The sequence below is a fragment of the Patagioenas fasciata genome, chromosome 11, assembly GCF_037038585.1.
Source record: "Patagioenas fasciata isolate bPatFas1 chromosome 11, bPatFas1.hap1, whole genome shotgun sequence".
NCBI classification, from domain to species: Eukaryota; Metazoa; Chordata; class Aves; order Columbiformes; family Columbidae; genus Patagioenas; species Patagioenas fasciata.
The window spans coordinates 26506708-26529825 of record NC_092530.1 but is presented as its reverse complement, the minus strand read 5'-3'; the positions used below and the strand labels follow the sequence as shown (position 1 = coordinate 26529825).

The 23118-nt window shown below is 44.6% G+C and overlaps 1 protein-coding gene across 4 annotated transcripts in view; it reads right to left on the bottom strand.

Moving 5' to 3' along the window:
* The window catches only part of LOC136106096 (fibronectin type-III domain-containing protein 3A-like), a 37105-nt gene extending 14313 nt beyond the window's left edge, over positions 1-22792 (bottom strand). Inside the window, exons 1-9 of one of the 4 annotated variants that reach the window (XM_065846168.2) lie at positions 22690-22792; positions 18103-18206; positions 14877-14977; positions 8379-8513; positions 5413-5488; positions 4655-4731; positions 2453-2681; positions 1473-1742; positions 246-301 (exon numbers count right to left, since the gene is read on the bottom strand). In XM_065846168.2, coding sequence (XP_065702240.1) covers positions 246-301; positions 1473-1742; positions 2453-2681; positions 4655-4731; positions 5413-5488; positions 8379-8474 — 804 coding nt within the window. In that variant the 5' untranslated portion in view covers positions 8475-8513; positions 14877-14977; positions 18103-18206; positions 22690-22792. Of the gene's footprint in view, positions 1-245; positions 302-1472; positions 1743-2452; positions 2682-4654; positions 4732-5412; positions 5489-8378; positions 8517-14876; positions 14978-18102; positions 18207-22426; positions 22515-22689 lie in introns of those variants that run through there. The other 3 variants (XM_065846167.2, XM_065846162.2, XM_065846163.2) reach the window with 3 other exon arrangements.
* Between the last annotated feature and the right edge of the window lie 326 nt (positions 22793-23118).

Sequence of the window (23118 nt, the reverse complement as noted above, 5' to 3'; positions counted from 1 at the left end):
GGTGTATCCCAGAGAACTTCGGCAGCGGGTACGTGCTCTGATCACAGACTGCGAAACTGAGTCACAACCTTCAGAAAGTGGCTTTCTACAGCACGGCTGCCCTTGCCCAGCTAGAAACTAAAATACATTGGCTCTATTGGAAAACGAAACCGCTAAGAAAAAAGAAAAAGCCATCGATAAGACACGTGTTGTTTTATAGAAAGTGTATGCCCAGAAAATAATGGTATTTTAAGGATAATACTTACGACTGGCTTGCCAATGCTCAAGTGAGTATCACATTTCTTGGGTTCTGTGTCAGATTCTGAAATTTCAAATACAAACCAGATTACTGAAAAGCCCAAGAGCAAAGGAGTCTGTTCCCAAAACGCTACCGCGAGATGGAGTTCTCCTCATTAAGGGTTTAACAATAGGACTTATTGTGCAAAGTTCATTTCCCCTGTTTGTTTTGGCTGCGTGACGGGGAGAAACATGAACTATCCAAAACTAACAGTGTTACAAAAACCCTTTTAGCACATCCTGCACAAAGGGGATATTTTCCTAATCTGAGCATAAATCGGTTTTCTTTGACAACACAAAAACAATCCTCCAAAAATGAAAGGTGTTAAAAAAATGACAATAAGATCTTATCTCTCTATTGTATGGGCCCTCCTTGAATTTCTATTGCAAAACGCTTGCTCTGGGTGCAGTTTGGAAGCAGCCTGATCGAAACCGCACGCTAAAAATACTGAGAGGTACCAAAAGGTTGACGTCTGGAAACTGAATCCTATCTCTCCATTGTCCACGGCCAACAATTCAGGATATTATTCTGCCATTAAATACAAAGCCTTTTTCCCCATGAGCTGGCTGAGGACCAGCCCTTGCAGCCTAACGAGGGCACTTCAGTTAAGACACACACGAAACACCAAAAGGTGCACAAATTGCTGAAGGCATCATGACAAGAAACTGCCTGTGTTTCAGTGCTGCTGCTTCAAACCACCAGGAAAGACAAAGACTTTGTGCACAAGGTATTTTAGTGTATGCAAGTAAACAGCCATCAACTATTTAAAAGCTCAAACATTAATTTGAGCAAAATAATGTGCTGAACTGAAGTGATAAGCAGTAACCTGTACAGAGCTCTACTCACACCTTCCTATTTCTTGAGGTTTTCGATAACTCCCAGTTATCTGAAAAGCACCCCCGAGAACGACCCCAGCAGGTCAGCCCCAGCAGTTCTGGGTCACAAATGGCACCACCTGAACAAAAGGTCTAAAATTAAATCTGATAAACCTCCAATGAACCATCACTGTTAGTTCTAGAGGGAAAACATCCAAACACAATGAAAACTATGTCAGGCTTTCTCCAACCCTGAGTAGCCCAAGACAATCACAAATCCAGTTTTTTCAGAAATGGTTCTGCAATGAGTTTGTTTGGTTTTGTTTTGATTGGTTTGGTTTTGTTCTGTTTTGGGTTTTTTTTACCCTTTCCCAACCTACCTCCCACCTCTGGTTCTGCAGCGCCCTTTGTTTTTCCGATCTGCTTCTGCTTTAGCGCTCCGGCCCCTTGCTGGCCCTTGCCATTCCCATTCTGAACTGTTGCGTTGGAAGAATTAACAACTTTATGTGGTGACGCTGGAGGACTGTTCAGTTTATTGTTGGTGTGACCACCGGCTTGTCTGTCCTTTAGCCTTTTCTTCAGGTGTTCTTGCATTTTGAGACTCCTTTCATCCCGCTGAATGAAGTTTGTCCTTCCATGAGAACGAGCTTCTACAACAAAAGGAGAACTTATGCCATTACTCAGTATAATTTATTAGACATCTGAGAAAAGCTGTATAAGTCAGAATAACTGCAGCTAAGGCAGAACTTGAAAACCCACAGAATGTCACTGGCTTGGCTTTGTCAGGCTGTACATGTATTTTGAGACGTTTAGTTAAATGCTACAGGAAGATACACAAAATACCTACATGCAAATATCCATTTTTGCTATTTTACTCATATCCAAATGGTTCACTTGTTTTTTCTCACACATTATTTTTAATCACTTGCTGAGTTTAGGGTTTGGGTTCTTTTAAATGTAACTCTTCAGGCCTTTCTCTTCTGTTAGTTGCTCCAGATCCCACTTTGCCATTGTCTTTCTTCCCCAACACAGCCACAGCGTCACATTTTCAAGTAAGTGCAAGCAAATTCCAGACCCAAACTAATTTTTTTAAGCATAGCTTGGGTGGTACTGAATATTTCACCCTGGACATGATCCGAAACAACTTAATTAGCAATTTCAGCTTGCGAGATGGTGAACGGTCTTACATTGTCTGATCTCTTTCTGTGCTAAATGCTTGTTTATACAATAATGCATTTAACACAAAATATTCACGTCAAGGAGAATATGGTTGTAGAGAAAGGCAGCAGCATTGATAGCAACACAATGAAGGCTGCACGGAGCAAAAGGCTCTCTCGTGTCTTTGAAAACCAAATCTCACCTTGTTCCTGGAAAACGTGGGGCGGCGGGTGTTGGTGCAGGAACTGGGGGGGCAGCTCCCCCGTCCCCGGCACCGGGGGGTACACGGGGTGCGGCGGCGGCAGCAGCGCGTGGGGATGGTGCAGGTAATGGGGCGGCACGTGGGGCGGAGGAGGAGGGTGCATGGAGGGGTGGAATTCGGCCGAGTGGGGCAGCACCACCACCTTCCGAACCCCGTTCTCTTCCACCACCTGTTGGGGGAGAGAAGGAACGAGAAGCTGGTACAAGGAACCTGTCTGTGCGCCTCAACTCCAACACAAGGAGATGCTAAAAAGCACATCCATACGTATGCACAGCAATACGTAGGCCCCTTCCGCAGTCGAATTTTGCCAGTGTGAAATATATCAATGTCTCAACGTATTGCTTTTCCCACAGTACATTTAAAATACAGTAAGGTTTTATACAACGCTTCTCTAAATCTTAAAACCGAGAAGAGGCTTCGGACAGAATACAGGTTTCAAAAGACAAGGTCAGGAGATCCCAGCAGAGCGGGATTCGCAAAAAGACCCATTAAACAAGGATGCTGTTGAGTAAAACAAAGCCCAGTTTAGTCTCAGCTTTTAGAGCCCTGGGACAGACAACCCAGCCCAGTTTAGTCTCAGCTTTTAGACTCCTGGGATAGTCAACCCAGCCCAGTTTAGTCTCAGCTTTTAGACTCCTGGGATAGTCAACCCAGCCCAGTTTAGTCTCAGCTTTTAGACTCCTGGGATAGTCAACCCAGCCCAGTTTAGTCTCAGCTTTTAGAGCCCTGGGACAGACAACCAGAGGCTGAGGATTCCAGGGCCCTTTCTCCAGGTGGGTTCGTGGTACAGACAGACTCAAGTAAACTGGATTGTATTAAATCCTATTTAAAGGCAGACAACAAATCCATTGTTTCCTCTCCTCCTCCATGCAAAAAAATTCAACAGGTATGAGCAACCCCTAAAGTAAATAATACCAAATAAAACAGGCTCTTCGAAGATTCAACTTATTTATGTAGCCCTCCTACTAAAAACATACACAATTTAGATTTTCAGGCATTTAAAGACAGAGCTTACTCAAAAGCAGGCCATACGTTTTATGCTGTTAGCTCCTTCGAGATCCTCTCTTCAAGCATATGTAGTCTGGCTATAAGGAATCGCTGTAGCGTTTCCTAGCTGGCTAAGGTGGCATTGTGGATGTTGAAATATTGCTTGTGCCGAAAGTACATTTGGAAAAGCTCCTCAGCAAAAGAAAACGCAAACTAACGAGAAATGATCCTTGTGAAGGGAACCAGAACGTGGCCACTCACAAACTGCAAGGACCACGTTCAACAGTGAGAAGGCTGCGCCATTAAGTATTCTTAACAGAGGTTAAATAGAAGGAAACAAAATAGAATAAGCCACTTAAGACTAAGCTTACACTGAATACACTTCATTTTAGAAACAACGTGGGTTCATCAACAGAACTAAACACACCACTTGGACTGCATTATGGTGCAAAATATTGTAACACACACTAGAACGTACACGTCACAACTCATGGCAGATTTTGATGGCTATGTTAATTCTATTTTATGTATATATTAAGCAAGAACACGCGGCACAGTTTCAGGTAGAAAGGATACTTGAAGATAAGACGACTTTCACATGGCTTTACAGCCTGAAGCTGCTGTGTCCCCATTATCGGCGATGGAACTGCTTCATTGCACTGAGGCAGAAACCAACAGAACTCTGGGCTCTGCCGGACACCTTGGGCAACAGGAAGTTAAAGTTTCATCTGCTGACAAGATCTGGATAAAGACCTCAAGGTCCAGCTTAAAGTTGGTTTTGAACTTGTGTGTCCCTGTCATAATGACCAAGGGAAAGCTGGGGATCCTTCTGCAGGGTCTGCACGAAAGTACCTCCTTGGAACACAAACTGCAGAGGCAGCTGTATGCAAAAAACTATCTGGGCAACTCAAGAATGTACAGGTACGAGGTTTTCAAGCCTGCTTAGAAAACTCCTAAATTTGAACATTGCTAGAAAATGAAAAACCAAGCCCGTCCCATTTAAACATTCGGTTTTAATTTAAGTGAACAGAAAGTGACAGAGCTCACAGTAAAGTGAATTGTTGAGTTCAATGGGGAAATAAAGAGAGAAACGCTTCAACAGCTGTTCCAGACAAAATACCCACAAACACACTGAAATGTAAGAATAAAGTTTACCTGAGATACATAACCAGGAGGCACAAATATAGGCGGCATAGAACCATTTGGTGACATCATAGGAACGTGTGCTGGACCTGGGAAGTAAGAAGGTGCCACTTTTTAACACATGAGGCTTTACAAACTCGAGAGCCCTGTTTCTCCATTCTCCGGAGGTGGTGGCTCACTTCGGTGCCTGGAAAATCAGGAACTGCATCCACCTCTGCATTTGTGGAATTACTCTCAGACAAGCAGATTTAGAAGCCAGGCTTAAACTATCCCATTAAAAAGTCACTTAGGAGAGAAACTTCAATAATCAGTACTGGGAGGTTAAAACGTATAACAGTGACTGTACCAAGCTTCCATCAAGAAAAAGCACACAAGTCATGTCGATGATGGGTAACTCATCTTCACATTCAAAATACATGTTAAGTATAATATAATAACTTTCAGGAAGCATCCAGAATGTTGCTGAATGCAGGTATAGCTGTACATCTATTCTACAAAAAGCACAGATGAGGTTTATCCCAAGCACCGTGCTTCTACAGCCAATAGTGTGTCTTTAATTGCACAAATCAGCACAGATAAATGTCAGTTCTCATTCTGTGACAGCGTCTGTCCCAGTGCTGCCTCATTTGCGCTTGAAGGACAAACTGAAAAATCTGATTTATTGCACCACACAACAGATAAAACCACATTTGACACTTCACAGACAAATACTAGTACTAATAATTCCAGCATCAAAACATTTGGATTCGGTACTACAGTTTCTACTTTACCTTGAATACATTGAATGTGTCCATCTTCAGTTGTAATTGTGAATGTTTCACCTGGGTTCACCTGTACAAGAATAACCTGTAGAAAACAAAAGAGGTGGCTTTATTTTCAATTTTAGAAATTACTCAGGAGAGAAAACCCAGCTCTTCCCTATCGCCACACGTTAGACTAAAACAATACAGCTTTGGCAACCTTAGAGAGCAAACCAGCAAGATGACAAACACGGATGGGCAGAATGAAATGTGTCTCCACTTTCACATCAAATCACTCATTTTGCACAGTCAGTATTTTTCTCCAATTACTACACTAAGTGCTTCCCTTGATACGCTCAAAATAATTAACTAAGCTTCTATTGTCAATATTTTCACACTGCTTTTTCTTCTTCTACTGAAGCAATAAATTGCCTATTAATAAAATTCACCTTCTTTCTTTCCTCACTTTGCCTATGACGGTTTTACCTGAGGTAGACGAGTCGCTTCTGGACATGAGTAAAACAACCAAACCCCTCGGAAAGGCCATCCAGCCAGTCCGTAACACTTCTTACGGTTCCATGAGAAGGAAGATGACCGACAAGACTTTGTCAAACAGCAGAATTAAAACCCCTGAAGCTTAAGCAGATCTGTCCTTTCAGGATGCAAGTAAATTTCTGACCTCAAGAGTACGGAGAGAGAAGGGATGTTACTTGTTTAAAGAAAACAGATGATAACGGGCCGGGGATTTGCACAAAGAACCAGGACAGATGGTTTGTGCCGGGCAAGGAAATTCAGAGACAGGAAAGAGATTCTCTTAGAAATCCAGGGAACGTGTCGGATCTTTGGAACAGGTTTTGATTAACTGAAGTTCTTACCAATAGTTCAGGAAACTATTAAGTGAACTCATAGGCAGCGGTGTAATCACAGGGCTGCAGAGCGGCCGGGAGGCTGGAATGTCAGGAATGCAGGGGCAATGGCTCAGAGGAATGACTCACAATAATTAATGAAAAAATGCGGTTCCATCTCCCTTCCACCAAGGGAAACCTCCAGGAAGCCGGAGTGTTTCTGAGGAGTCCATCTCAGCCAAGTTAGAGGCACAGATGGCAACACCTTCGTGTCCCACACAACCACTTCTGCAAACAAAGCCACTGGCTGACAGCCTGAACAGCCCATCCTGCATGGCACGCACAGAGAGAATTCAAAGCCATCTGTGTTAATAAAGCCACTAAGATACTCTATTTAAAAGCAAACTTGTAAGTGCGATTGCAACACGATGCGGTTGTTTATACACACATGTTAGAGTGAAAAATGTTGGCACTTCAACATGAAATCGTGTTCCTGGTCCCGTGAAGATTTTTCACTAGACAAACAGTCATTATTTCCAACGGGATTCAGTTTTAAGTCTTGAAGACTATCAGTCTTCGGTGTACTCTTCAGATACCATTTTCCCCACGCATCTCCAAGACAGGACGGTTTGTACTTTTTTCTCCTTTTGATTTGTAAAGCTCAGTGCCTGCAAGCAGACTCCACGGGCTCCCACAACTCCCACGACCACCACGTTCGTTGAGTCATTCAATGCACAGCAGCACTGCACACGCTGGTCTGTACCAGCCGCTGGACACACAGCGATGGAGATGGTGTCCAGTTAGATCTACTCGATCCCTACTCCTTGTGTAACACAAAACGGCACCTACAGAATAACCCCACAGCTGGGCAGGGGCTACAATTTCACGGTGCTAGTGCTGGAACTTCAGAACGAGCTCAGAGACCTTATAGCTGTATTTACTTCAGACACAGTTATTGTACTTTTATCTCCAGAGTCTGAGGAAAAAAAGCAGAGTAGGCTTCTTTTCTTTTCTTTTAAATCCAACCTGTTTTTCCAAGTATACGACAATGGAAGCAATGCAGAGCTCTCCTCCTTCCCCAGCTGCTATCTCATTTAAACTTTGCAGCTTTTATGGTCTATCAGAGCCTCAACAATTCACGACTGCTTTGTTGTACCCTGTTGATCCACCGCACATTCAAACAAGCCAAGGTCTCCACTGTTACCCTTCATAATCATTTCATATGCCAGTTATCCTCTGGAAATTTTTATGCAACTTCTCCTTCTGGATCAATCCCCTAATTCCTATTTCAATCAGTATCAGGTGCTTTAAGTTATATATTGACCAGATTAAAGCAATTGGCAGTTTTGTCCCTTGCTTCAACAAAATTATTACTTATCTGCAGGAACAGAACACCTTCAAATTTATGTTTTGTTTTTATAGAATGAAACCAGTAAATTCACTTCAAGTTTACTGATCACTCACACAAGCTTCTGCCTCAAGTTGCTTTGCTTTCACTTTTGCCTGTATTTCTAATCATACCAGGCACTTCTGAAGGGTTGTGCCCAAGAAAATCCTAAAGTTTCAACTAAATATACTCAGGTTTCACCACTGCACTGTAATTATTAATGAAGATACTTAACATCAAGAAGCCAAGGTCTTTCCTTTCATTTCCCTGCAACAGACCTCTTGGTTCAGGGCACCGCAGCCACTTAGTTCAGGGCACCGCAATCACTTCGTTATCTTTATTGATTATTTCACATGAGCTTTAAGACAAGCTCTCAAATCCCCAGTGCTTTATTAAATCCATATTTTATACTTTTTCCTTTCACTCTTCGAATTTTTTTAGTTTAATTTTAAAGCACTTCAATGCATATAACAAAAACTCCTTTTCATTTGCAAGCCTTTCACATTGCCACTATATGCATGTTGAATTTCTTCCTCTCTCTGTTTGTACCTCTGTTTTACTGATATCAGCGCTGAGAACCACATGCTTTTCTAACACTGCAAATCGGTATCGTAGCTCCTTTACTTCAAGCCTCATCGTCTTTCAGCCATCACGCAAGTTGTACAACAACCAGGTTTTTTGTCTGTTCTGTTTTCTACACCACTCTTGAATGCTGCAATCCCCGCTCCCACAGTGAATTGTCCTCATCGGGGGGATTTACTCGCCTGTTGGATGCTGTCCCCATTCACCATGTGAGGTAGAATCGGCACTTCGTTCAAGAGCGGCGTCGCTTCCAGGGGAGGCGGCTGGTCGGCCATCATGGCTGGAAACCATTCATGGGCAGCTGCTCACGTCCACCGCTGCTGAAACACAAGGAGAGCGGCAACGTTACAGACGCCTCTCCCAAACAATCATCTCCTCCTTTCGCCAAACTTGGTACCAAAGGTTCAGAAGAAAAACACAACAGCGCCTGCAAGACTTCGCAACCACTTGCACTATGATATCGGCTCCTTAAATGACAGCAATTCAAGAACATTTGAAAACTCAGCAGGAAAATCCCAGACTTCGCTACTCCTCAGCTCTCCCCCAAAGATTTTCAAATCAACTGACTTTAAATAAAGCATCCACTTCTAGTTTGATTGCACATTCAAACACTCGTGCAAACTGACGGTCTCAAAAGCGTGGGGAGGATCACCCGCTGTATATCCGAGCTCCTCATTATGGAGCACACCCAATTATTCTAATATGTTATCCTACTTTTCCTTTTTAAGTACTGGATTTAAGCAATAAATATCCTTCTTCCAAAAACACACTCTTCAAATACACATCACGCATATTCAACTTGACATGCCACGAGCCATGAAATTCCTAAGTGAAGCAATTACACAGTAGCATAATTTCCATTTATGCAACGCTCCGTTCCTAAACTTGTTGTTGCAATTTCGGAATTGCCTGTACTCCAGAACACAAGTTTTAAGGCAAATAATTCACATCCTACATGTACATGTTGGTCATCACAAGAGAGCAGAGCACTTTGGACAAATGTCCTTAACCAGCACCGTGGAGAACTGCAGATGGAAATGTGCTGCATAGTTCTGGGCTTCTGCACAATCATCTGCAATTATAACAAGTACAAATACAATCCAAACGTCAAAATGCAACCCAAATACCAGTGAATGTTCAGTGTGTAGTTAATTCAGCAGCCATAAAAAGCACAAGATAACAGGATACAGGAAATGCTGACATTTCCTTCTCCCTTCCCATCACCTCCTATAAACCCAGGCGGAAGACAAAATGCAGTTAGGACAGTCCAATTCATTCCATTAAAAAGAAAAAGTAACATCAAAACAAAAACCACCCCCCCCCCCCCCAAATCTGTGCATGAACCAAGTCAGTCTCAACTGCCAAATCTTTGCTCAGATTAATCCTGTAATTGCAGGGCTGAATTAGCAAATCACCAACACTGGGAGGAATATCACAGCCTGGCTGTTAGCACTTCTTCTGGCGCTAATTCATTTCGTTCAGAAAGGATCTGGAATAAAAGCTTTAGTTGGTATCAGGTTTGTCCTAAATATACTTAACTACCCTAAAATGTTATTTATTTCCCAAATAAATTAATCTTCCGTCCTATTTTCGGATTTGGAGTTACCCCTGCCAAGGAAACAAACTCATCTGAGTGTATAGAACTATTCCACTGAAAAACTGATGCGTGTTAACGTGAAGGCAGAGGTTTCTTCCATTACATCTCTCCCATTTGTAGAGGTTTAGAGGTTAGATCTCAGGCTTATGAGCCACAATAGCAGTTCAGCTGATACAAGCAGATTGAAAATACTTTATATATGTGTATTGTCTCAACCTCTTTCATCTGAGAACCTCAAAGACGACAGAAATTAGCACTTAACACAAAGGGGAAAACCCTTCGCCAAAAAGCAACTACATCTGCATTCAAATATTCAACCAACCAAAATAACCAGCTGTAGAAACCAAGTCCCAATACCACCTGCAGTTTCAAATACAGGTTTAAAGTTCCTACCCCAGTCTCTTCTATCTCAGTTCTCTGAAGGGAATTGTCTGAGGCTTTGTCTCCATCAGCGAGCGGCACGGGGGACTCAGGACTCATTGTGGGGTTTAGAATCCTTTGTCTACTGCCCAGTGACACAGGTAGGATTTCCACTTACACACACACACCATTCTACTTAGTGCTGTAACCTCCCATTTTTCAGAGGAAGAACTCAATGCTTGGAGTATTACGAAACGAATGTTTTTATACAGCTAACGGCAACCTCCAAAAATAGCAAATACAATTTCATAGCAGGAACCTCCATATGGGCAGAGAAAATAGAAGTACTGGCGTAAACGAAACCATTTAAATAACTCTTGGGCGGTTTCGCCTGCCTCCAAGCGCCAATATTTTGCCGCCCAGCTGGGCCCAGGTGCCTGTGGGGGGCTGAGCAGTCATCGTCAAGAAGAAATTCCCACCGTATACTGATGGACTTGGTAGAAAACCAAGTTTGTTTGCTTTTAGAGCCCTTGCAAATACTGCTAAGAGAGCAGCAAATGACAGTGATGCTCTGAAGGCACCACCTCTGCTGGGACATGGGACTCAGCCTCTCCCCAGCGTAACGGCTGAAACCTTTCAAAGAGAATAAAACCTTCCCACCGAACATCATATCGACGACTTCGCCTCCCAAAGTCCCTGTTTCGCTCAAGGAAGGAGGTGTTATTTGGGTAAATAAGAGGAGAATTCCTGAAAGGTTATTACGTACTCAGCACAATTTCCCGAAAGACAAAACGAAGAACCAGAGGTGGGTCCTGAGAAGCCGCTCTGGAGCAGAAATGCAGCCCCGCACCACCGCTCACTGCCCAAAGGGCCAAGGGAAGAGAGAAAAGAACAAAAAAGCCCTTGCACTAAGACCCCACAGGCTGCACCGGCATCCAACGTGAGCTAATGCACAACAGTTTAAATTCTAGACTGAAAAGAACCAAAAGTCCCACCTGCCAGCATTAAAGACAAGGGAAATCTTGTCATCTTTAGAGTCGCAAAGGAAGATGCTGAGAACTAGTGAATGGTTCTGTACACATCAGCAGTAGAATTTGTAGAGGTACCTCCCAGCACTTTGTCACCAGGCACTGGAGATTTTTGAGTCGGTGTGGGATTAAATAGTTTAATTTTGGTCTGATTCATTTCTTTACAGTGGTTTCTATTAGACGTCAGCTAAAGGTCATTCCCAAAGCTTTTCTGAGCTGAAAGATGCATTCAGCCCACACAGCATCACAGCCATTAAAACAAAGAGAACTGGGACTAAGCATCTCAAAACCAAACCTCCTGAGTCAAAGCTGTTAGAGATAATAGTGGATATCACATTGCTAAATTAACAGCAACCTACCCCAGGAAGAGCTGGAGCCGCTGCTTTCAAAGATTATTGTTCAAGACGCATCTAAAAAGCGGAAATATTTTGTTACTTATTTCACGACATTAAAAATATATTTTAAACTAAATGAAACCAGCTACTGTGCTCCTGTGCAAACCAGGAAAGCAAAGGCAGCTCATCCAAGCCTGTCTGGTGCTAGATCATCACACCTTAGGTCTAGAAAACATGGTGGATTCTCGGGAGATGTCTGGATATGGAAATAAAAACCAGTCTAAAATAGTTTCAAAATTAGAACAGTAACACCTCTAAGGAAAGGTTACGATTGGAATGGTTTTGCTGTGCAGACGGCAGCCACCAGTAACACCAGCAGCACAGCCCCAGGTTCACAGACGCGGTTCCTCCTTGGGCAGTCACAGGGACTTTGCAACCAGCGAAGCGCAGTGCACGTGCAAACAAACCGTCTGTACGCCCATCAGATTTGGTTTATAGCGCTGTATGAAATAAGAAAAAATCACATGCTAAAAATAACCTTTTCATTGGAATTACATGCTGGAGTCATGTTAATGGGATATCAGATTACCTACAGTGCAAATATGTAGTAGAATTATATAGCAGGCAAGTCTTAGCAACCCAGCTATATTAAAATACTTTCCTAGTGTACCAAAACCCTCTCTCCAGAAAGACATCACACACAACCTGAATGGGGGGAACACTGGCCAGAGCAGAAGCTGAGCACATTTCCTAAACAGCAAATACAAAGTTTATAACCCCACACAGAAGCTATCACAAAGACTCAATTTTCATTATAGCATGTGCTGGATTTCATACGAAAAAAAATTCTGTTCCAAAGAGCTTATTACTTAAATGGAGACTTTACTTTTTCATTTTGCCTTTGACCTTTGGAAAAAAGTCTCATCTAGAACTGGATCTGTGGGCACATTGAGATCTGAACCTCCTGCATTTTGATACAGAAAACACTGAGATGCTGCCATGCCCGAAACTCCAGCAGAACTCTTGCAAACACACTTAGGAGTATTTTGGACGCACTTTCACCTGTCAGTTACATTTTGCACCTGTGATCTCCAAAGTTTGCTAAAACACTGTAAGATTAGACGCAAAAGTCATCCCCAAGCTCAGGCTAAGGAACAGCCTTGTCAAAGAGATCAGACCTTATTTATGAATTCCAAAAGAACCTTGATTTGAAATGTAAGCCACCTGCAATTTTGAGGCAGGAAACATTGTGGTGGGGGGAAGAAATACATACATATATATATAAGCATTCCCCACTCCCACCCAAGTTTTTCAAATAAACAAGGTATTTAAGATATCATCCCAACCCTAAAATAGTTCTCCCCTGCCACAGGACCACACACGAGACCTTCTAGGTGGATTGGTTTACTTTAAGCAAGACTATGGGAATGAGAGACTGAACAGAAGCTCAGTTTAAGCTCGGCTCTGCAGAGACCACCATCGCTCCGGAACAGTCAGCTCTTCACAACTAAATATAAGGCTTGGTTCAAATGGTGGAAATAATTTCTAATGCCACCTGAGTGGATTTGTCTGTCCCATCCCGTGCGAGGTTGGGCTTCCAGCCAGAAGGGCACCAGGACCTGGATGTGAAAACCTTGTTCGTGACTTACCCAACAAATACGCTCAATGGTTTTTAATACTTCCAGCTGGAAAGCCTGATGTCATATTGATGTAGGTATTGCCAGGACCTCGCAATTCTGACCGAGTGAAACAAAAAACCTCAACACGATGTCCATCCCAGCTCCAGAGCACAGACCGAGGCTCCTGCACCCTGCGCCTGCTCTTTGCTTCTAGAAACTTACATTCTTTTTTCTCTTTGGAGATCTAAAAAAGTGACAACTCCACAACATTTCTCCGTGTTTCCCAAAAAGTTTAACTGTTCCTTAGACGCTTGTTTAACAAAAAACCCTAAAACCCCAGCAAAACAGCAGACACAACGTATCAAGACCCATGGGAACTTTGACAGAAGAGCCAATATCAACTTTCACCTTTCCTTACCCATCTGGATCAGGTTCCTGACGTGACTGTGCCAGGAAAGCTACAAAAACAATTGTCCCACTCCACCCTCAAATAGAAACTACACAAGCAACCGCCCACAATGCTCAAGAATTATTTTAGCACCGAAGAACTCTTTTCTAGCCTGAAACTACGTCTCTGGAGACTGGAGAGATCTACTCCATGGGGACAAAACCAGCAAGTGCCCACCGATGGGGTCACTGCATCTTCCCTGGGACCGCTGAACATCTTGCTGCTCCTCACAAGGGAAACGCCACTGTTAACAACTGGAGTTTGGAAGAAGTTCTCTGTCAGTGCCCAAAGGACACTTGATTTGAGCCGTTCTTTAACAACAAGCTCATTGGTCACATTAGGACCACGTCTCCCTCTTTACAATTAATTTATGAGGCCTGTAAAGTTCGCATTAACAATTTCTGTAATGCAAACATGACATTAGTTTTCGAGAAATACTTTTCTTCATTGTTTTGGTTATTTTATGTCACATCCCACACAATTCTGTGTTGCTTCCTAAGTGACCGGCCCCATAAAACGAACCCCAGTGGTTCCTGAAAGGTCCTTTTCCAGCTCCGGGAGTGCTGGAGCTGAACACCTCCAAGGACTGAGCCCTTCAAGTGTTTTCTTCTTACTTCCGTTTTTAAGAAGTAATGGGATGGAGATATTTTCCAGCTGTATCAATGTTGTTTAAAAAGCAAAGTAACTGAAGGCAAACCTGAGCACTTCTTTCCGCCGGCAGGATAGATCACATATGCTGGGAGAAGTCAAGTTACTCATTTTAATGTCCTAAAGCTACACAAAGCACGACATTGTCAAACGCGTATAAAAAAGCTTTTAAGAAATGCGATGTAACAGCATATTTATTTTAAATGTGATTTTCTAAGCGTGAAACCATGGCCCCTGAATTTCCAAACATTGTTCTGCTTGTTCAGGCCTTGAAGGAAATCAGTTTATTCACACATTAACAGCATACTACTGAAATTCTGCACCCAAATGGCTATCTCAGCCGCTTCGAAGTTACAGAAATAACACAGACCGTGGTTCATTGAAAAGTAATTCCAAAACCACTTCTGCCCAGAGTCCCAAGAAGCAGAGCACGCTGCTGAAATGAAGAACTTGATAACAAATGAGAAAGGAAAAACCCTACAGAGGACAAAAGCAGTGACGGCGTCCTCAGAGGTCTCGCGGTGCAGTCACAACACTATCGGCGGTAAAGAACAGCTGGAAAGCCAACAGTGTATTTACGTGCAAATAAAATACACCCAACTCTAGAAAGACAACATTATAAACAACACAAGACCTATTACGTACCTGAAAATGAACCTTGGTGACAATGCCGTAATGGTCACAGAGACGCCTGAACTGGTCAGCAAACAGGTAACTGGAATTTACACCTTTACATAACTCCAGACCTGAACAGATGAAGCAAAACGTTTGAAACCGTGCCAAGATTTACAAATGGGAACTGCAAGTTTCTACAGGGAGCTGCACGTGCTCCGAGATTCTGAAACACACGTTAAATACCTGGATAACTAAGTCAAATTCTTTCCTATGGGACAAATTTGGTCTTGAAGTGGAAGGTAAATTTGTATTCCTTTTACGATAATTTTCCCCTGTGAAGGAAACAAGTTCTGCACATTTATTTACCAATCTCTGTCATTTTCAGGGCAAAACATTCTATTTCAAAGACTGGAAACAATCCAAAGAAATGGCTGTTGTATGTGCGGACAAGTCCACCGCAAGGGGAATACGTATTCCACAGCCCCCGGTGAGCGAGGAATACCTCCTTCAGAGCAACGGATAAGTACTAAGTATTTTTAAAAGCCTTTCTTGTCACCTTGAAGGAGGAGCTGGCCGAGGAGCAGCCAGCGGGTAAACTGAAGCGGCTGGTCACCCTTGCCCGAAGCGTTGTATTTCCAGACACCAAACACGCCGCGTGTCTGCCAAGCCAGCGAAACCTCTGGTGATTACGCCGGGGAAACACCAACACTCAGCCCTTGTTAGTGCCAGAGCTGGGTAGCACCTGTCCTAATTTAACCCAGAGAGTGCTATGGGATGGCAGACACGTGCACAAAGCTGGTGCGACACCAACGGGATCTGATCCAGAAGCTCTTTTCCAAAGGGTCGCATTCCACATCTTGAACAACTATTGATTTTTTGTTTTAAACTCGACTCTGAGAGCAATCATCTGGATTTTCAAACCCAGCAGCAACAGCTCCGTTTCCAGGAAAGGTTCCCTACCACCAGACTGCTCACAGCTGTCAGCGGGCGCCTAATCCGACAAAAAAGAAGTGACACCAGGACTTCACAAGACGAACACAAGCAGGAGTTTGCTTTCAGGTTTCTGTGGGCACTGAGGAAAGCAAAGGCTGATTTTCCACCAGCTCTGATTCAACCTGCTGCTGCGAATCAGAAATGTGCTCGGGGTACCCTGTCAACGCACTGATGCAAACAAGCTTTTTAATTGAAGAACTCCCTTACGAAACACGGCTTCAAAAACGAGCACAGAAATACAGTGAAAGCAAAGGATTTCTTCAAATGGCAGGAGATGATGCAAACTGCAAGCAAGGAAGAATTACTTTGATACACAAACTGAAGATTCTTTCCCTTGTGCAACATGAGAAGGGGTTCACGCTGTAACGCTTTAGCTGCACAGCGCAACAAATGAGTCTGGTTAAAACAGGTTACACTTAAACCAGGGGCTAAAACACCCCCATAAATTACTGAAATTACCACATCTGAGCAGTCTCACAGGAACAGACCACGTGCATTTTTTCAGTTCATGGAAAATGCAAGGTAAGGCACGAGTATGAGATCATACGTGGGGTTTAAGCAAACACTTTGCTCAGCATTTGGAACACAGATATAACCACATCCCAGTCCAGCTGATGCGTGGGGACACACTACAATAATTTGCTTCTATACCTGAGCTTTAAATATTTATTGCTACAAGTCCAGACACATCATCACACCTTTACATAAGAGCATAAGTGTCAGTTATCAGTTTGGAACAATCTAAGGATGACAGCGTATGTTTTATAAAGTTTAGATTTTAAGAAATCTCAGGTCACCGCAGCACAACGAACCCGGCTGAGGTTGTGTGTTAATGGCACACATCACCCTGCTGGTTCACAACACTTCAATACTTCACACAGCAGAACCGAAAGCAACTCAGCCCACTACAGAGATATCAATGTTAAAGTTATTTAATGAAGGGCATGGAACAGCAGATTAAAATACTTCATGTAAATTTATAAACCCATATGTAACATGGTCAAACGACTTTCCTCCCCAAAACACCTACTCGACTCTAGGGGACTATAATAATATGGTTACCAGGTTTTTTTTGTCTTGTAACAAACCTATCTGCTGATTGATCTTTTGCTCACAGGACACCCCCAGCTTTTCTCCCCAAAGACTCACTGACGTAGTTTCACATCACATTCTAGTCTACATTGATTAGTTACCATTCAGTTCTTTCCTTGATTTCTTCTGTTGCGAACCAAACAAGATGGGGCTTGGGAAAAACGGGTAAACTGCTCTTTACAAAGTTGAGACGAGCAGGTTATACTGAATTATAGAGCAAAGTTGTGACATGAAAACTACTTCTTCATTAGAGGGGGACCTGATGACAGCACAGATAATCCCCCATCACAGGAAAACTCACATCAGCTCTCCAAAAGACGGAACAACTATTCTATGTCTTTACCTCAAACAGGTGATTTCTGATTCACTAATACTTTACAACGCATCTGCTTCTTCCCCTCCAGTGTAAAACAGACCGACATAGCCCACAGTTTCTAAAACTCATCTTTACTTTTGGCTGCTTGTATTTTTAAGAACGCAATTGCTATGGTTTCGTAAGAGTCTTGCAGTATTGTACAACAAAAGGCAATTCACAGGAATCTTCATTAATAGAGAACCAGCAGGTGGGAGGGTTCCTGCTCCCAGCCGTGCCATGCTGTGGCAATCCTCTGACAGACTGCTTTCTGCTTCTGGAGCAGGTCAGTTCCATGACCTGAGCAATTCTGTGTCTGAGGAGCCCAATTCCATGAACTCCAACTAAAAGCATCTAAGTGAGGGTACCTAGTCAGTCACTTGCACGCTCACAACCACTCACCTGAGTGCTGTTCTGCCCAGGAAACGCATTTCACTAAAACCAGAACTGACTTTATCCAAAGGCCAATACCACAAGTCACCCTAAGACAACACATCCAGCTACAGGGGTAAGGGAAAGCGAGAGAGAGAATGTTATGTGAAGATAAGGTTGCTACCTCATAAAATCAATAATGTTTCTGTGGAAATACCAAACCTCTTCTTGCTTCAAGAACTCTATCAGTTCTTCCTTCCTCAGCTCATTTTTTCCATTTGATAATATGTTAGCAAACAATTTCTTCCAGGAAAAAAAAAAAGGCGGCTTAAGTTTAGAAATCTGTCAAATACTTTAATATTATTCCACCTTAAAGTATTACTTACAGACTTAACAGGGAAAAATGCTTCACAAAATCTGGGAGAATAGTAAGTTATGTCTAATTACCTTTGACACTCTCCTGACTTGACTTTGCTCCTGCTGATAAGCGTTATGCGGTGAGTGGCTGCTGGGGTGCGAGCGACGTGCTGTGCTGTCCCTCGCTCTTCTTTCTGCAGACAGGAAAAAAGTAATAGGAGTTTCTTTTCTAGTGACTTGGCAAACATAAAGTCCTCAGGAATACAAGGTGCAGCAAACAATCCACATTCAATAGGACAGCAAAAGCCATTAGAGAAGAGCCACTGGTTAACTCTGCTAGGAACAGCAAATAAAACTCAAGGAAGACTCTGCTGGGAAAGAACCAGAAGAGCTTACACAGCCTTCTTGCATCTATTCAGTATGCACAGAACACAAAACCTGACAACTGTGTAAACGCTGCAGATATATTTAATACTATATTAGCCAAAGACACTCCTCTGCTTGCCTATAACCTGATTACTAAAAGGTAACTTGAACACTATGAAGATGGTTTCCAAATGAAGCACATTCTATGGTAATTAAGAGCATTCATTTACTTAGTTAGCTATGCTCTATTCCTCTATATAACAATAATGATGAAACCCTCCCCCCCACATTTCCAAATAAGTATGTGTTCAGATTTAAATTATCATGAAAGTATTTATCTTTAGATAGGGGACATAAGAAAGGACATAAATCGTACAATCTGGAAAACACAATCAGAGGTTTCTGTCCCGGGGCAGCGCAGCTTTATTCTGGAAACCGCTCCACTAAAGATGCTCCAGCAGGAGAAGGTAACGAACAGCTTCAGTAGGCGGTCAAAATGTTATATTTAATAACCTAAAAATCATTGCCTTTCTCAAGCTCGAGCAAAGGGAGGCATTTTCCACATCAGTCAAGATACGGGGAGCAAGAGCAGATTTACACTGAGATTGGAACAGCCCAAGGGCTCCGAGCCAGCGGTCTGTCTGTGCTGGTCAATACACAGAAAGGATTGTGTTAGCACCACTGAAAGAATAAATTACCGCTGCTTTTACAATAAGCTCTTCAAGAATGCAATAAAGACTTCAGTGTGTGCTCCTCACTCAGGAATCCAAAACTTTTCAGCGAAGGTCTGTCTGGCAGCAAAGATAACAGCTCAAATCTAACCATCCTGACTTTGGAAAGCTTCATGACAGCGTGCTAAAAACAGGTGGAAAAAAGGAAAAGCTTACTCCTCTGATATTCACCAGCCTTGAAACGGCAGCAATGAGGAACCACAGTTTTAAATACCAACAGTTCAGACCCCATCTTTTTGAGATATAGCAAAATCAGAAGTGAGAAATGTAATTCTTTTTCCTGAAGTCTCTTGACTGTTGCAGTATTACTAACATTGGGGGTTTCTCATCTGCTTTCAGAGATTTACATTTAAAACTCTGCCCTGGTTAAATGAAATGATGTCAGGAAGGCATTCTTACAGTATTTCATACCGGCTCATGATTTTGGTGCGGAATATTGTAAGAATGCCTCCCCAGCTGTTTATTTTCTTAGAAGTTACAAGCTTACTTCTATAGCTTGACAAGAAGTTTTCCAAGTCCTGGTCATCATATCAAAGTGCCAGTTTCAGTCTTCTAAGCTTAAAGCATGGATTTTAGTTTGCTTGAAATTCACTCAAAGAGATTCGGAAACAGTTTTTAATAATGGGTCCACAACTGGATCTACAAGTCCATCCCTATATCGCTCGAACGCGCTGTATTCCCAGCGGGGCTTTGCCAAGGCCACGCACTCGCTCTCGTGAACAGAACTGCCCCCATTTTCACTGTTTGCACACTATACATCAAACCTTGTTTTTTAAGGACTCACCAAACCTTTCCTAAAAATAAACCTAGAAGATGAAAGACTGTTGGCATGGGTGTGACAAGCCACACAATCAACATGATGCTAACGCCAGCCGCCAAAAAAACCCCAAACAAAAGCCCGTTCAAAGTGTACAGAACATTTATATTCAACTTTGTTGCAAATTTGGTCTCAGCACATCAAAGAAAGACGCAGTTTGTGATCAAGCACTGTGGCAGGAAACCTATTTGTGTAGACAAAGTTATCTTTATTCTCTCGAAAGGTGAATACACTGGGAAGTATTATTTTAAGCTATTCTAACATCCAATTCCCCAAAACCATTGGCAAGTAAACCACTGTAGTAAAATTAACCACCAGCTTTTACAAACAATCTATCCTAATAGAGCAGGAATGAAAACAGCCTGTAACATGCATCTGTGGAGATACAAAGCCCAAGAAGTTGAAATTAGTCCACTTCATTGTCAAAGCTCTGCTTAACTGCAGTTAAGGCCAATTTTCTCAAAAACTCACTGCAACGATCCTGAGCCTCCAATGGAGTGAAGAACTTGTAATATCTTGCTCCAGGAGTCCGAGCCCTGTTTGTTCAGAGCCTGCTGGATTAAGAATCACAAACTAAGGATAACACAACACAAAGTAGATTGCTGTCGACTCAGCTTTGCAGAATATTAGATTTATTTGATCCTAGCTAAGAGCAAATTATTCCAAGACAACAACAGCATTCCAAAACTTTGGAACGCAGGAAGGTAGAGAGATCTAAAAGGGAGGACAGCGTAATAGCTGGCTGGTTTTCAACACGCATGATTACACACACAGAGCCCCGAGAAAGTCAACAGCTTTCCTATTTTACCACCTTATCCTTTTTCACATACAAATTACATAAGGAAAGGAATGCAAGTGTGGGAAGCAACTCGTGTTTTGCTTCTTACTCCTAAAGACACTGAAAAAAACATGAAGTGTTTTCTTTTATATTGGATATTAACTCCAAAGGCAATTTATTGGTTTAAAATGCAGGGAGGATGCTTCCCTGGTTAAAATGCTAATCTGAGGCTCAGGAAATCTAGCTTCAATTCCCTGCCTCACCACATACTTCCTGTGTGACCTTGGGCCATAAATATTTCGGTGCCTCAGTCTTTCCATCTGTGACTGAGATAGTATTTCCCTATTGAAACAAGTGTCATAAAGATAAAAACATCAGGAATCACAGACCATAGGCATATGCCGACCAGGGCTGCTGAAGAACTTATCTGCAGCGGTTCTGTGTGTCAATATTCACAATCAGGCGTCGGGTAAAGCAAGGAAGGGCTGCCAGTGCTAAAAACCTAGCTACCACAGGGCAGAAAAGATGTAAAATATTCAGAAAATGGATAGAAACTGAAGCACAGTATAACCTCAATTATGAACATAAATTAACTTCACAGAAAATTTCCATCATTCCAACAAGAAGTCCAAACAGCAAATTTTAAAGAGAAGCAAAACTCAGAAAGCAGCTGAGAATGAGCTGCTCACGGAAGCAAATACACCTGCCAGCAATGCATTATTACCCTGTTTGCAGGTATTAGTGTGATGTGCTACACATGAAACCCCGCAAATAAGAGGCGGCAGAGGGGCTGCGGCGGCTGGGGGTCCCGAACCCCTGGAGCTTCTCCCCCACCCCTCCCCAGGAAAGACACCGCTCAGGGCTGGAGTCAACAGCCTTTTGCAAGAGGCAGTAAATGGGACCGCGTTGAAAAGCGGTCACAGTAGGATCCCCACCTTTGCAGAGCGGGGAGAAAGCAGAATGGGGGAGGATAAAAAGAAAAAAAGAGAAAGAGATGGTCACCACCCAAACAGTAGATGACAGGACTGACCTCCCCCTGCCCCGACCCCAGGAGGAGCTGGGGGAGGTGTCTGGTACTGGAGCTGCTGATCAGCCAAGGGGAACAACTAGAAGGCTACGTGGCATTCGCAGGCAGCGGCTCCGGCTGCCGAGGAGGGAGAACGGGGGAAGGGGGGTGGCGAGGGGGAAGCTGGGGAGGGGGGGGGACGACATGACTTCAGATCTCAACCCCTAAAGAAATAGAAGAAAAAAAGGAGAGGAAAGGGAAAGAGAGAGACGGAGAATTCGTGCGCTGGGGAGAGGAGAGGGAACGGGCGGCGGGAACAGCGAACGCGGGGCGCCCGGGGACACCCGGCCCGCGGACACCCCCCCCGGGACACCGCCGGCTCCCCCACCCGCCCGGGCGCTGCCGGCTCCGTTAAGCTGTCCCGTTAAGCGCCCCCCCCGCACCCCCAAAGCCGCGGCCCGCCACGGGGCAGCCCATCCGTACAGCCCTTCTCCTCCCCTGTGCCCCACACATCCAGCCGCCCCCCACCTGCCCCGTGCGCCACGTTCACCCCCAAACCTGCTCCACACCCCGGGGTCCCCCCCACAACACCCACCCCACACCCCAAGGTTCCGCTTGTCCCCCGACCGCCTCCCACCCCGGCTCCCCCCCCGCCCCACACGGCCCCTCGCTGCGCCCCCCCGGCTGCCTCCAGCCACAGACGGGCCGGTACCCACCGCTTCCCCGCCCCCAGCCCCGACCTCGGCGGGCTCCGCTCCGCTCCGCTCCCGCCGGCGGGTCGAGCCGGCCGCCCGCTCCTGGCACTGCCCACCGCGCCTTGGGCGGGGAGCGCCGCTCTCCCCCGGCCTGGCCCCGCCGCCCATCTCCCGCCAGCCCCGAGCAGAGAAGCGGGGAGCCCACGGGAGCTGCCCCCCGTCCCGGGCCGCGTCGCGGCGGCCCCCGCGGCAGCACTGACCGTGCGCGACGCCGCAGCCCCTACCTCAACCCCGGCGCTGCCGACCGCCAACCGGCCGCTCCGCCATGATGGAATGCGGGCACTGCGCCTGCGCCGCCGGCCGGGAGCGGGCGGGCGCGCCAACCACACAGGCCAGGCCGATCCTCGTCTTCAGGCACCCGCTCCCGCGAAAAGAAGTGAGGGGGAGCCCGCAGGTGGCTGGGAGCCCTGGCCCGGGGGTGGGTGACGGGGGTGGCAGGGCTGGGGGGAGAAGGAGGGTGTGCGGCTCTTCAGGGCAGAAGTGGCACCGAGCGGAGACAAAGGTGCCGCGGTGGCCGGAGCGGCCGGCGCCCGTGGTCCCGCCATGGCCGAGGCCTGGGCCGTGTCCCCTGAGGTGCCCCCGGGCCCTGTTCCTCAGGGCCGGGCTTGGTGGCACCTGATGTTCTGTAACCCCCCCCCCCGCCCCCAAACCAA